The 13,960-nt window shown below is 31.3% G+C and overlaps 1 protein-coding gene across 3 annotated transcripts in view; it reads left to right on the forward strand.

Moving 5' to 3' along the window:
- LOC6036547 (serine/threonine-protein kinase NLK) overlaps positions 1-13,960 on the forward strand; it is a 205,517-nt gene that overhangs the window by 147,476 nt on the left and 44,081 nt on the right. For all 3 annotated transcript variants that reach the window (XM_038261602.1, XM_038261600.1, XM_038261601.1), the window contains exon 3: positions 1,844-1,973. In XM_038261602.1, the coding sequence (XP_038117530.1) occupies positions 1,844-1,973 (130 nt within the window). The remainder of the gene's footprint in view (positions 1-1,843; positions 1,974-13,960) is intronic.

Genomic DNA, 13,960 nt, shown 5'->3' on the forward strand with positions numbered 1-13,960 from the left:
TATATTTTTTCAATTTGCGGACATTTCAAATTTAATTAAGTGATTTCCAAAGTTCAAAACAGAGTTTTTGTTAAAATTGCACCTTCCAAATTTACACAATTTTTTACTGTGTTGATAAACCTTGAAAACATTTTTTTTTTCAAGCTGGGAAAATTAACAAATTTACAAAATTTTAAATGAAATTATGGCTCAGGTAAATAAAAAAAATCAACATAATTTAACTTAAATTTTTGTAGAAGTATAAAATTACACAATAAACAATGTAAATAACATATTTTTAGAGGTAATATAACACATTTATGTCCAACACCAAATTTGTCAGCATTTCCCGATGTAATATTACCATTTTTCTGTGAGGCTCATTGATGGAATATTTGTTACACATAAAAAAAAGTGTAAATTTGGAAGGTGTAATTCTGATATGTTGAATATTACCCCTTTTAAGATGTTATTTTACCTCAATATAGACTGAAAAAGTGACATTACGGCAGGAAAGCGGAAAAATTACACATTTTTAGAGGTAACAAATTACAATTTTTTTACATCAAAGATGAACCCCTTCCCAGATGTATAATTACCATGATTTTTTTTTTCTGTATACAAATATAAACTAGTTTTTTTTTAAATTTAAGTTCACTTTCAACAAATATTCTGAAGAATTCTCTAAAAGCAGCACTTCTCCATTATTTTACCATATACTCGGAAAAGTCAATTCTAGAAATCGTGAATTGTGTTCATGAATTTGAGAACCACGAAGGAATATATCTAGAGTTTTTTGTTTTAAAAGGACCTATAAACTATTGTCTTTCATATGTTTATAGGACCTATTAAAAAAAACTCTAGATATTCACGTTTGTAGTAAAAATGCTCCATACTCATGAATAAATTCCTTCATGGTTCTCAAATTCCAATTCACGATTACAGGAATTGTTTTTTTTCTGTGTATTCAGCATTTTTCCATGATCGTATAACCATCGATTTACATTCCAGAGCTCACCTTGCACCTCCCACCACCCCCAGTCACTCTCAATCAAGCTAGAGTTAACTCGTAAAAGCAAGAACGCGACATATCGTGCACATTGCACTCTTCAAATCGCATAACATTCCGTACAACCCCCTTCGGGAACCGTCATCCAATTCCAGACGGTGCTCTCCCCTCGATTGCACCCGAGACAGGTCGTGACTCCAATCGTGTTTTCCTTTTTTTTTAATTTCAGTTTTTCACTACGGAGATGCACGGGGAGGTGGACTGCTGGCAACACTGCATTATTAAAAAGTTAATTTCAAATTAAATAGATTCACATTTCTCCGTCAATGCGCGCAGGCGGCGCCCTCTGAAGCGACATTTGAATTAATGTTTTCGTTTCCCCTCTCGATATGCTGGGAAGAATATTTTGAACAAGAAGAAAGAGACATCTCATTTCTTCGTTTGTTCCAATAGAAGAAAAGAGGTTGGAATTCCACTCACGTTCCAGTCGTGAATAATTCTTCCATGGAATCGATGACGACGACGACGACGACCGTCACCTTGGATTACCTCCTTCTCCTCCTTATTTCGCGTGGATACAATTAATTATAAACGCAATACAAATTGTGACGCACACGAATCACGTTTTTCCGATCAAATTAGACAACCCTGGCTGGGGGCTTCCGGTTGCTTCTTTCTCCGGGCTGGGAACACTGCAGAAAAATATTTTTTAATTTTACATACAAACTGTGTAAATTTACATCAGGTTTTTTTAAATACATAAAAAAAATTACTCAAAATTCAGTATCAAGTTTATAACAGTGTATCGATTGTCATTTCACTAACTCGTTTCTTTCTTGCTTTTCCTCCCAACAGGGCTGTCACAGATCCGCGCGATGGGCGGCGGGTCGCACTCAAGAAACTGCCAAACGTGTTCCAGTCGCTCGTGTCATCGAAGCGGGTGTTTCGCGAGCTCAAGATGCTGTGCTTCTTCAAGCATGAAAACGTAAGTTGAACTTGTTTTTTCGCCTTTTTTAGGTTTTGTTTGATTTTTAACATTGTTACAAGACAGGGTTGTTACGGACGGCGCGGATCGCGCGGATGGCGCGTTTCGCGCGGATAGCGCGGATTTGGCGCGGATTTGCTGACTAATCTTGCTCAGGCGAGGATTTCGCGCGGATGGCAATTTTGATGAATAAATAGATAAATAGATAGAATTACTCTCAAGTTATTAAGAAAAATAATATCAAGAATAACGAGAATTTGTTTTTTTCCATTGAGTGCAATTCCAATTTCTTATTAATAGTTTTTTTTCTGAAAATGTTTGTTTGTATTTTCTCAATACGAACCGTCGAAAAATTAAGATGAAGATTATGTAGAGATTATTTTTTAAATGTATGGTTGAGAATTTCTTAAATAAAATTATTACTACACTTAACTCATTTCTTTATATATCCGGCTCTGAATGTGTAATTTCTTTTGAGTAATGTTTTTTTAACCTTATTTATTTTTAATTTTATAGTGGATAAATTCAATTTGCCTTCGAATTTTAGATGGGATTTACCCGTAGAAATATTTTTCTAAATTTAAACATTCTTGGCGAAAAATAAAAAGATCAGAACATTCAAAAATTAATGTTCCATCATTCAAAATTCAAATTTCAAAAATTCGATTTTTAATATATTTTAATAGTTTAAAAAAAAAAATCAGATTAAAAAAAATCGAATTTCTAAAATCGTAATTTAAAAATTCCGAAACTCCAAAAACCTAAAAAATCATAAATTCAAAATTTAAAGTAAAATGCAAATTAAAAAAAAACAAAATTAAAAAATCAAAATTTGAAAACAAAAAAAAAATAAAACTATTTTGCAAACAAAAAAAACGGAAATCTCAATAATCTCAAATAAAATTTAAATTCTTAAATTCTTAAATTCTTAAATTCTTAAATTCTTAAATTCTTAAATTCTTAAATTCTTAAATTCTTAAATTCTTAAATTCTTAAATTCTTAAATTCTTAAATTCTTAAATTCTTAAATTCTTAAATTCTTAAATTCTTAAATTCTTAAATTCTTAAATTCTTAAATTCTTAAATTCTTAAATTCTTAATTTCTTAAATTCTTAAATTCTTAAATTCTTAAATTCTTAAATTCTTAAATTCTTAAATTCTTAAATTCTTAAATTCTTAAATTCTTAAATTCTTAAATTCTTAAATTCTTAAATTCTTAAATTCTTAAATTCTTAAATTCTTAAATTCTTAAATTCTTAAATTCTTAAATTCTTAAATTCTTAAATTCTTAAATTCTTAAATTCTTAAATTCTTAAATTCTTAAATTCTTAAATTCTTAAATTCTTAAATTCTTAAATTCTTAAATTCTTAAATTCTTAAATTCTTAAATTCTTAAATTCTTAAATTCTTAAATTCTTAAATTCTTAAATTCTTAAATTCTTAATTCTTAAATTCTTAAATTCTTAAATTCTTAAATTCTTAAATTCTTAAATTCTTAAATTCTTAAATTCTTAAATTCTTAAATTCTTAAATTCTTAAATTCTTAAATTCTTAAATTCTTAAATTCTTAAATTCTTAAATTCTTAAATTCTTAAATTCTTAAATTCTTAAATTCTTAAATTCTTAAATTCTTAAATTCTTAAATTCTTAAATTCTTAAATTCTTAAATTCTTAAATTCTTAAATTCTTAAATTCTTAAATTCTTAAATTCTTAAATTCTTAAATTCTTAAATTCTTAAATTCTTAAATTCTTAAATTCTTAAATTCTTAAATTCTTAAATTCTTAAATTCTTAAATTCTTAAATTCTTAAATTCTTAAATTCTTAAATTCTTAAATTCTTAAATTCTTAAATTCTTAAATTCTTAAATTCTTAAATTCTTAAATTCTTAAATTCTTAAATTCTTAAATTCTTAAATTCTGAAATTCTTAAATTCTTAAATTCTTAAATTCTTAAATTCTTAAATTCTTAAATTCTTAAATTCTTAAATTCTTAAATTCTTAAATTCTTAAATTTTTTGAAGAAAATATTTCAAATATTGGAAATGCAATTTGTTTCGGAATGAAATTTTAGTGAGAAATTTGGAATACAATCTGTATTACAATTCATGGATTTTGAATTTTTAGAATTTCGAAATCTAATATTTAATCATATTAAAATTTTAGATTTTGGTTTTTTGAGCTTATATTTTTTAAGTTAAATTTCATTTATTAAATTTTTAAATTTTGTTTATATTGGTTTATAATTTTCTATTTTGTTTATATTAGTCAATTTTTTTTGTGACACTTTTCTTGATGTCTCTTGAGGTATTTTTTAAAAGGATTGTTTGCTTTCATTCCTTCAAACATAAAACGAGTTTTATATTTTTAATAAAATACTTTCTGTATTAGTTTTTTTCTTTGGAAATAACATTTCTTGAATGTTGGTCCCAATTTTTTTATATGACGCGGATTTCGCGCGGATTGAGGTTTCGGTCGGCGCGGATATGGCGCGGATTTTTTTTCGACTTTCCCGTAACAACCCTGCAAGATGTTGTTAAATTTGATAGCGTAAGTTTACTTATTTTCAATGTAATTTTACCTCAATTTTTGTTTAAAAAAATGCATTCCACAGGAAAAGCTTTCTTTCACATTTTGAAAATTTTATCTTATTCCCATTTTTGATTTTAGGTGAAAACTCATGTTATTGAGTTATAAATAATTGTATTGAGTAGTTGTTTAGGGCAACCATATTATTTTAGCTAGGAAAATCTAATTCGATTAAATCGTTTTGCAAAGTGTTCAAAAGTGTATTTTGGCAAATGAAGAGGTATTTTTTTCTCTTGAATGATAACATTTTACCTCATCTTTTGTGGGAAAAGTAGAATAAAAATTAAACACATTTTAACAACAAAAGAACTGTCCGAGTCTTGAGAAAATAAACTTTAAATTTCATGTAAAGTTTTCAGGGGGCAAAACTTTATTTTTTTCAAAAAACTTTAAAACGTTAACGAAGAGACTAACTTTTAGCATGTTTGGGTTTATTAAAAAATCTTTGGATTTTTTAAAATATTTCGATGTTTGTTACCGCAAATTTTTTTTTTTGCAAAAAAAATTGTTTTCATCAAATTTTACATTTTTTTAAAACTAATGAGTGCAAATCAACTGAACTAGTGTAAAATGCATTTTAAAAACTCTTTTTTCAGTCAAATGTTGAGACTATGGCCTGATATTTGATTTTTTATATTTGTTTACACAATGAATTCTTGAACCACTGTCATTAAAATTAATCCACTGTCAAAAGATTACAAAATAAAGAATTCATAAAAAAATTGTATCAATTCAATATATTTTATAAAAAAATATTTAAAATAAAAAAAACATTGCCAAATATATTAAAATTAGATTTCTATTGGTCCCATATTTTAATAAAAAAATAATAAAAAAAAGGTGTGGCAAAAATTTCCTCCTGAGTTTTAGAGGAAGTTTTGAAGGGAGTGAGACAAAAACTTGGAAAAATATTAGTAATGCCCGGAATGAAAAGTGAAAATTCGCAGTATTCCATTTATTTTCTATTTTTTCAGGTAACAAATCGAATTAAAAAAAAGAACAAACTTCTTTATAACAATTTTACAAAAAACCAAAATTTTCTAATTACAAGACAAATCTGGAGTTTTTTTTTAAGAGGTCCAATAAACTAAATTTTCAGTTTTTGCCTTTTGGGTGTTCTTAAATACCCCTGACTCAAGGCGGTTTCAAAAACACCCAAAAAGCAAAAACTCGACATTTTATTTATTGGACCGTTTCAAAAAAAAACTTAACAAATGTCGCGATAAAAAAATATTTGTTTTTGTTTTTTTTTTATAAAAAGCTCCATATAATTTTGGCAGCTTTCCATACAAAAAGGGCAAATATTCGAAAATCTATATCTTTTGGAAGAATTTTGTGATCGCTTTGGTGTTTTCGGCAAAGTTTTAGTTGTGGATGAGAACTATTCAGAAAATCGTAATTTTGCCGATTTTTAAATTTTTTTTAACAATAAATAATTTCCCAAAATCAGTATTTTTTTATATTTGTTGATATATTTTAGGGGACAAAAAGCCGCAACTTTTGAGCCATAAACACAAAAAAATATTTCCGAATGTTACATAAATCATGATGTAACACTTTGCACGTCATTAAACATTAAAATTTTAATGCAATTTGATGTAAATTTGCAACAAATTATACGTAAAAACATGACTTTTCGTGTGATTCTACCGTTTACGTCGAATCTCAAGTTTACATCAACTGAGTTTACATGTGATTTATCTTTTCCTAGTCGAGAAAATTCACATTTTTTTCTGTGTAGAGCAGTACGGGCAAAAAATATGCCGCTGAGTTCCGTTTTTTTAAATTGTGTTAAAAAAAATTAAGCCATGCTTAAGACAATAAAAATTTTGACAAAAAATGATCAAGGTTGTCAAAAATCTAAGTTTTCGAAACATTGGCCAAGTTTCTCGTATAAGGCATTCCACCAAAATTCTTTCAAAAGTTTTTTTTTTCCATTGGATTTGGACTATTTTTAGGATTTGTCAGTTTTTTCCCAAAATAATATGTCATTAAAAATAGTTTAGATTGTCTACAGTTTTTTCTTCAATTCTGTAAAACATTTAAACAAGCGTTTTGCTTGGGAAGCATTCATGATACTTAAAACCTTTTTTGAAAACAACATCAATCCAATCACTGAACTTATGTTGAATTAAGCTACACATTACATCCACCCTTGATAAATCTGAAGTTGATTAAATTAATCTAAATTAATGCAGTGAAAGAGAAAAAAACGAGCATATTTCCCACTCCATTCAACGCTTTGTTAAAGTTTACTCAATTGAAAACCGTGCTGATAGCACGCACATTATTTGCACCTATTATGGGCAATTTTCAAACATTACAACAAAAGGCTTTTTGCTGCAAATTTGCAAACACTCACACTGCCCACGCTCGAATGCTTCCCACAGATGGAAAAATAATATTTATCTGTTTAACAATTATACCTGTCGAACGCATCGAATCGAAAGCGTGGGGAGGAGGGGAATTTATCGCGACAACATATCGCTAGCGAGGGGTCGTCCCTAAATGACGTGGAGTCTCTAAAATTTCTGAGTAAAATTTGTAGAAATTGAGCTAAAAAGTGCGATCTTTACAACATTGAAAAAAGTTGCATCATTCATGGATGGCCCCTAAAATTGTCCCACGACAAAAAAAGGATAAAATTGACGCCGATAGTGAAAAGTTAAGTGTTCCTGGAAAGGGCTGATTGGGCACGACCAATTTAACGTTTATTGTGACTTTTCATTGGAATACATTGACCCAAAAAGGCAATTTCAAACTAGTTTTGAATAATTCCTGCTACAAATCAGTGTGACATTTTGCCAACTATACTGCATCGGCGACATCCCTTTGCGCGGTCATTTCGGGTTTTATCGCTCTCGATCAATTATCATAAACCAATCCGCGATATGGTAATCTCGGTGCTGGCCGTTAGCACATTTTCCAAATGCCCGAAAACCCGTTGAAATTAGAACTCGGTTCTTGCCGAATGACCGCAGCACGATAGTGAGCGAATCGCAATTAAACCACCACAAATTTGAGGGGCCTCGCCGTTTTGCGCTTCCAGTCGAGTGAAAAGTCAATATCCCGCAATTTTCCACCGAAAACGCGTAATAATCCCCGCGAGCTGAACTTTTCGAGGGTGTAACTCTGTGGAGCAATATGAAAAATTGTGTAATAGAACGAGCCCCGCAAAAAAGTGTAACCTCTTGCGAGACCATTCAAAAATCATCGTGATTCAGTGGAAATGAGTTCCACGCAAAGGTGGGTCTCGTGGCGCAGGGGTAGCGGCTTCGGCTGCCGATCCCGATGATGCTATGAGACGCGGGTTCGATTCCCGCCTTATCCACTGAGCTTCTATCGGATGGTGAAGTAAAACGTCGGTCCCGGTTTCTCCTGTCTCGTCAGAGGCGCTGGAGCAGAAATCCCACGTTAGAGGAAGGCCATGCCCCGGGGGGCGTAGTGCCAATAGTTTCGTTTTTCGAGTTCCACGTAATGCGAATCCACTCATGAAGTCTGTGAAGTTCAAGGTAAAGTTGGTTGCCACTGGACACAGGATCAAGTTTCGATTGCGAGTTAATTTACGGCGTTTTGTCCGAAAGTTTCGTGACTTGGGGGGGATTTCCACGCAGTTTCCCTTGTGTTTGGGTAGCCGACCTTGTAATGTGTGGACCTTGCGTGACAAAATGCCACTCAAGTTGGGTGTGATGCTAAATTTAGCTGGGTTGGTAATTTGGTTTTGTCATGTTTGGGAAAGTATGCAATTTTGAAAATTTAGATTAATTCAACAAAAATGCCAGTGCAACTTTTAAAAGATTTAGTCTACCCCCTTCAAAACATTTTCAAAAATTGAAAGAGTGCAAAACATATAACAGGAAATAAAATTTTTTATTGGTTGCGATTATCCTTTTTCAAAACAAATGCTGAAATATTCTTCTTTTTAGCACTGAAATGGATGCTAAAAAATCTGCCTTTTCAGCACTTGTTTTAAGTTATCCTTTTCGACATTGTTTTGATTTTAACGGTGGGTTGACTAAATCCATGGTCATTTGACTTAAAATTCCATTCCGGTATTGCAAAAAAGGATGTATGGAATTCGTTTGCAAAACTTGTTTATTTTTTTCAGCACTCGGTGAACCTCGTTGGATAAATTTACGAATAGTGCTGAAAAAATCTTCTTTTAGCAACTTGTTGCATAAATTACTATTCAAAAGCTCAATCATTTTTAGTTGATAAGGCCGTTGCAAATATTTTTCTAAGTTTATGTCGCCCCCACCTTCGGGGGTGGTCTTCAAAATTGGTCTGAAAACAAAGGAAAAAAAAATATTTTTCCAAAAACTTCAAAATTTCCATGAAAAGAGAAGTCTAATCAACGGAAAACAATCTAAAATGCATTTTTCTGCATTGATAATCATATTTATCATGTTTGGGCTTGTTTAAAAATGTTTTGAATTTTTATGAAATTCCAATGTACAGCAACGCAAAAATCCATATGAAAAAAAAATCCAAATGTTTAGCTCTCTATTTCCATTAAAACTTCAAGTTTTTTGAAAAAAAAAAAAAAAAAAAGTTTTGCCTCTTGATTTTCGGGTCGATTTTAAAGGAGAGGACAACATAAACGTTTTTTTTTTAATATTTGCAACGGCCCTAATTGGAAAAATCTTGGAAAAATAGATCTTGAACTTGTTTTTATTCAAAGCATTTTTCAACAGAATAATTCTCTTGAATTTCGTTAATCGAGATTTTAAATTCATTTTTTTTTTATTTTGGATGAATCTTTGTGCATGTCCATGTCAAAAGTTTCTTATTTGTTTCAGAGTACTAAAAATAGCATTTGAAAACTAGTTTAGAATGATGCAATAACTGGTACCAGAGAAATAGTCTAAAAAAGATGATGATTTTTTTTAAATAAAAAATAAAATATTTTAAATTGATTTTTGATGTTAAAACAAATTTGCCATCAAAAACTTTTTTATCTTAATTTCCCCTCTTTTCAAATTAGAGGCTTAAAGGTGAAGATTTCTAAAATAAGTTATTTATTTAGCATTTTAAATTTATTAAAGGCAACCCTCCAAAAAATATTATTTTTTTATGTTAAAACAAATTTTTCATCAAATACTTTTAAATCTTAATTTCCCCTCTTTTCAAATTAGAGGCATAAAGGTGAAAATTTCTAAAATAAGTTATTTATTTAGCACTTTTAATTTATTAAAGGTAACCCTCCAAAAAATATTTTCAAGGTGCTGAAAAAATTTACCAAAATTGTTCTTTTTAAGACTTAGTTGATTGGACAGTCTCTGAAAGTTTAAATTTTGTGAAAAAGAAGTTTTTCTCAAAGTCAGCCAACCGAAACCAATTTTTCAAATTACAAGATCTTGGAAACTTTTGAATCGATTCCCAATGTAAAAAAATAAAACTTGTGTAATTTTCAGCTTTCCCAACAAGGATATTTTTTTTTAATAATTATAACATTTCAAAAGTCATTAAAACAATTGTTTACAAATATTAGGCTCGAAAAAAAAGTTTAACAAATTTAGTACCCTAAAACAAATAAAAAATCCAAAATTAAAAAAAAACCTTTTTTGCCTTCCTCTCTGAGGCAAGGCTATAATCCTGCTCTAAAAATGAACTTTTCACAGCAAGCTCGTAGACCCACCTTCATGTATACCTATCGACTCAGAACCGAAAACTGAACAAATGTCTGTGTGTGTATGTGTGTGTATGTGTGTGTATGTGTGTGTATGTGTGTTTGTATGTGACCAAAATTCTCACTGAGTTTTCTCAGCACTGGCTGAACCGATTTTGGTCAAACCAGTTGCATTCGATTTGGTTTAAGGTCCCATACGTACCTATTGATTTTAATAAAGCCTCGATATGTAGTCCAAAAGTTATGTATAAAAATGTGTTTTTGTATTTATCTGCATGACCTTTCCAACGAGTCTCAAATATTGAAGATCTGGCAACCCTGTCTCGAGTTATGACCACTTAAGTGATATTTTTGTACTTTTTTGAGGCCGGATCTCACTTAAATGTATTAAAACTGTATCCGAATCCATCATCCAACCCACCGTTGGTTGGGTAACCATAAAACCTTTTCAACGAGTCCAAAACATTAAAGATCTGGCAACCCTGTGTCGAGTTATGACCACTTAATGATATTTGTGTACTTTTATTTGGCGGATTTTAAGAAAAACTAGATAAAATTTGAGTCTTAACCCATCGAAATTTGTATCTTAATCCATCGAAACACCAACAGTTGGTAAAGAGTGAGGAAGGCACCAACCACTTAGATGGATTAAGTTAGTTTTTAATCAAAGTATTCTTTAACTTTTCTTAACTTTCTAATTTCGAATTTTTTTTAGAAAATTTTAAATTATCGTTAAAATTTACTTTTTTTATTCATCATCTAATATTCAAAAAAAGTTGCATTAGTTGGGTTTTCCCTTTTTTTAACAATATTGTATTTTTCTACTTATTTATTTAAATACGGGTATAAACATTGAACAAATATCTTAACCCTCTACAACCCAACCCAGCCTTTCGATCTAAAATTTCACCAAACATCAAATTTTCAACCAATTTTTGATCTTTGAAAAGCATTGGAAAGAAAAAACTCTTATAATTTAAGAAAAATTGTGACTCGTTTCGTATGACTTTGCCAATGTTTAAAAAAAAAAAAATTTTCTGTGAGCAACTTTGGATGTATTTTTCACAAATTTTTTCTATAAGCTAGGGGAAATCTACCCTTTCCAATCAAACACCTATCTTCGTCATATGGAGAGTTTGATGCTCGATTAAAGCTCCAAAAATACTATTTGGGCTATAAACTTACCAGCAACAGCACCGCCTCGAGTAAGCACGCAAATGTATGCCACTTACTGGCCAAAAAGATCACATTTAATGCACTTTTGATCATAATTTGTATTTTGCGAGACCACTTCTCATCATTTTGTTGGCACACACAGTGACACACGCGAGAATCCCTCAAACGCTTAATGAATATCGCCAAAATTAACTTTTCACTTTCGCTTACTTTTTCACGGCGCTTAAGATATGAAATTGCTTCCAACTACCGGCAACATGTTCTTTTGATCATTAGTAAGGCACTCACTTGAAGAATAATCCCGAAAAATGTAATAAATTAGCAAGCGCCATCAAAAAACAAACGCGCCAAGTCGTTTGACGTTTCAATTTTCACTTTGCATTCCAATCGAAGGCTGAAGAAAACCGAGCGAGAGACGAAGGCAAAGAACAAAGGCTGGCCGTCAACACCACCAGCAGCACAGCCAGCGATGCCAGGAAACTTTCCCTATAAATGCCACTTTTCATGAGTGTTCGTTTGAACTGTCAGCGCAAATGGCAACACTCGACAGAGTGTTGGAAGAAAAAAGAACTAAGCCGATATTAGAAAAATGGGCGTGGCCCAATGCATTCGCCTCGATTAGAATACCCTTGGGAATTTTTTTTTGTTAAATGCTTGGTAAAGAAATAGAATAACTTTTAGTGAAAGTGAAAATAATATATGCAATAAAAATAAAGTGAAAGTGAAAATGATATGTGCAAATAAAATGACAAAAAATCAAGCAAGATAAACATAAAACAAGAGAAGTTAAGTTTTTCGTTGAACAAAAATTACTCAAAATGACCCTCTTGCGTCCGATTTTTTTTCGAAAATTTTAATTTTAAAATTTAAATTAAAATTTTCGTAAAAAAATCGGTCATAAGAGGGTTAAGTTGGATTGAAAACTGAGCACTGAAATTGAAAAAAAGGTGCTTTACCGTACCAATTCATATCAATTTAATTTTTCCCGCAACATTTCAGAAACATAAAATCGTTCCCGCTTTGATTCCACAATGTAGCACTACTTTGCAGGTTAAATTAATTAGCATTTGTATCATTCGCACATAGTTTGCTCCCGAAATGTTCGCCTGGGAAAACACACACAACATCTAGCGCCAGATTTACATAAACGCGTTTAAACATGCAGCAGCAGTTGCAGCAGCAAAAAAGGGGCAAAAATCGTATCGTTGATTTTACAAAGTGGTACTGGCACAAATTCACACCTACAAAAAAAAAGGGAGGCACCACCGCCGCCGCCACCCCCTAACCTTGCATGGGAAAATTGTGGGGAGCAAACGCAAAGCCAATTATGCAAATTGTGTGAAACGAAATTCGCTCTATTTGTTAATATTTGTTTAAAGCTCTGCTGAATCCACTGCACTTCCACTCTGACTCCAGGAACAGAGTTGCACTTGCCGGCGTGGCCAACATAAAATGCAATTTTTCAATTTGTTCGTGCCGCTGCATGGAGCACTTTTTTTTTGCTGCTACTTCGTTTTTCCAACATTTTTTATCATTTCGCTCTCTCGAAGCAGCAGCGGCACTGGTCTCGTGGATGATTTATTTTTAAGCTTCCTTAGGTTCTCTGCATTGGACAGTGAAACTTTGTCTGTTAGTTTTCCGAGCATCGTTAAACGGTTCTGTTTTTTTTAAATAATCAAGTCTTTCTTGTAAACATTCATAACTTGACAAGTTTTTTCCGCAAATAAGGGAATGCTACCTTGTCAAATAGTAATTTCCCTGAGTAGTTTCAGTCATCAGAATAAAAGCAGTGTAACTATTTAAACATCACTAATTTTTTTTTTTAACGCTAGCCTTGCAAAAAAATCAACTCCATATTTCCATCATCTTTCCCGTTTTGGTAGCAGCCTAGATTGATTACAAAATGAAGCTAACTCAAACTTGAGCCACCCACCCACTCAACTTTCCCGAGCCATTTTCCACCCAGCCGCCGGTGAAGGCATCTGGCTGGTTGTCTCTTCCTCTCTGGAAGTACGAAAGTAATCTCTTTCTCCGGGGGTTTTACGAGTAATAAGTGTTGCATCTGCGGCCCGGCATTAGTTTGATTTCTAGGGTGGACTTATTTTAGTAGGAGGATGGAAATATTTAATTTTTATGATTTCTAACAAAAACATCGAAAGTTTCGCACCTGGGTTCCATGATTTTTTTTTTTATTTTTTACTCCATCATAAAACCAATAAAAATAAGTAAATAAAATTTAATCAGCTTGAAATTTTGAAAATGGTTCATTACGGTCAACCAGGCTATACAGTCCAGACTCGATTATCCGAAGGCCTTGGCAAAATTTCACTTTGAATAATCGATTTTTTTTTCGTTGTCTTATTTTTGATTGTTGAGCTTTCGTATGACCCTTAAACTACTCTAAAGTGATTCAGAATATTTAAAATCCAAAATGGCGATGATAAAATGCATTTTTGAGTTTTACAGGTAATCAATCATTCAAGTTTGACTGAAATGAGATCGAAGAACTCGAATTTGATGTTTAAAACTAGAAAATAAAAAAAATACGAAAACAATTATGTTTGTTCGTGATCCGCTGACAAAATTTGCCAAATT

Source organism: Culex quinquefasciatus, chromosome 3, assembly GCF_015732765.1.
Source record: "Culex quinquefasciatus strain JHB chromosome 3, VPISU_Cqui_1.0_pri_paternal, whole genome shotgun sequence".
NCBI classification, from domain to species: Eukaryota; Metazoa; Arthropoda; class Insecta; order Diptera; family Culicidae; genus Culex; species Culex quinquefasciatus.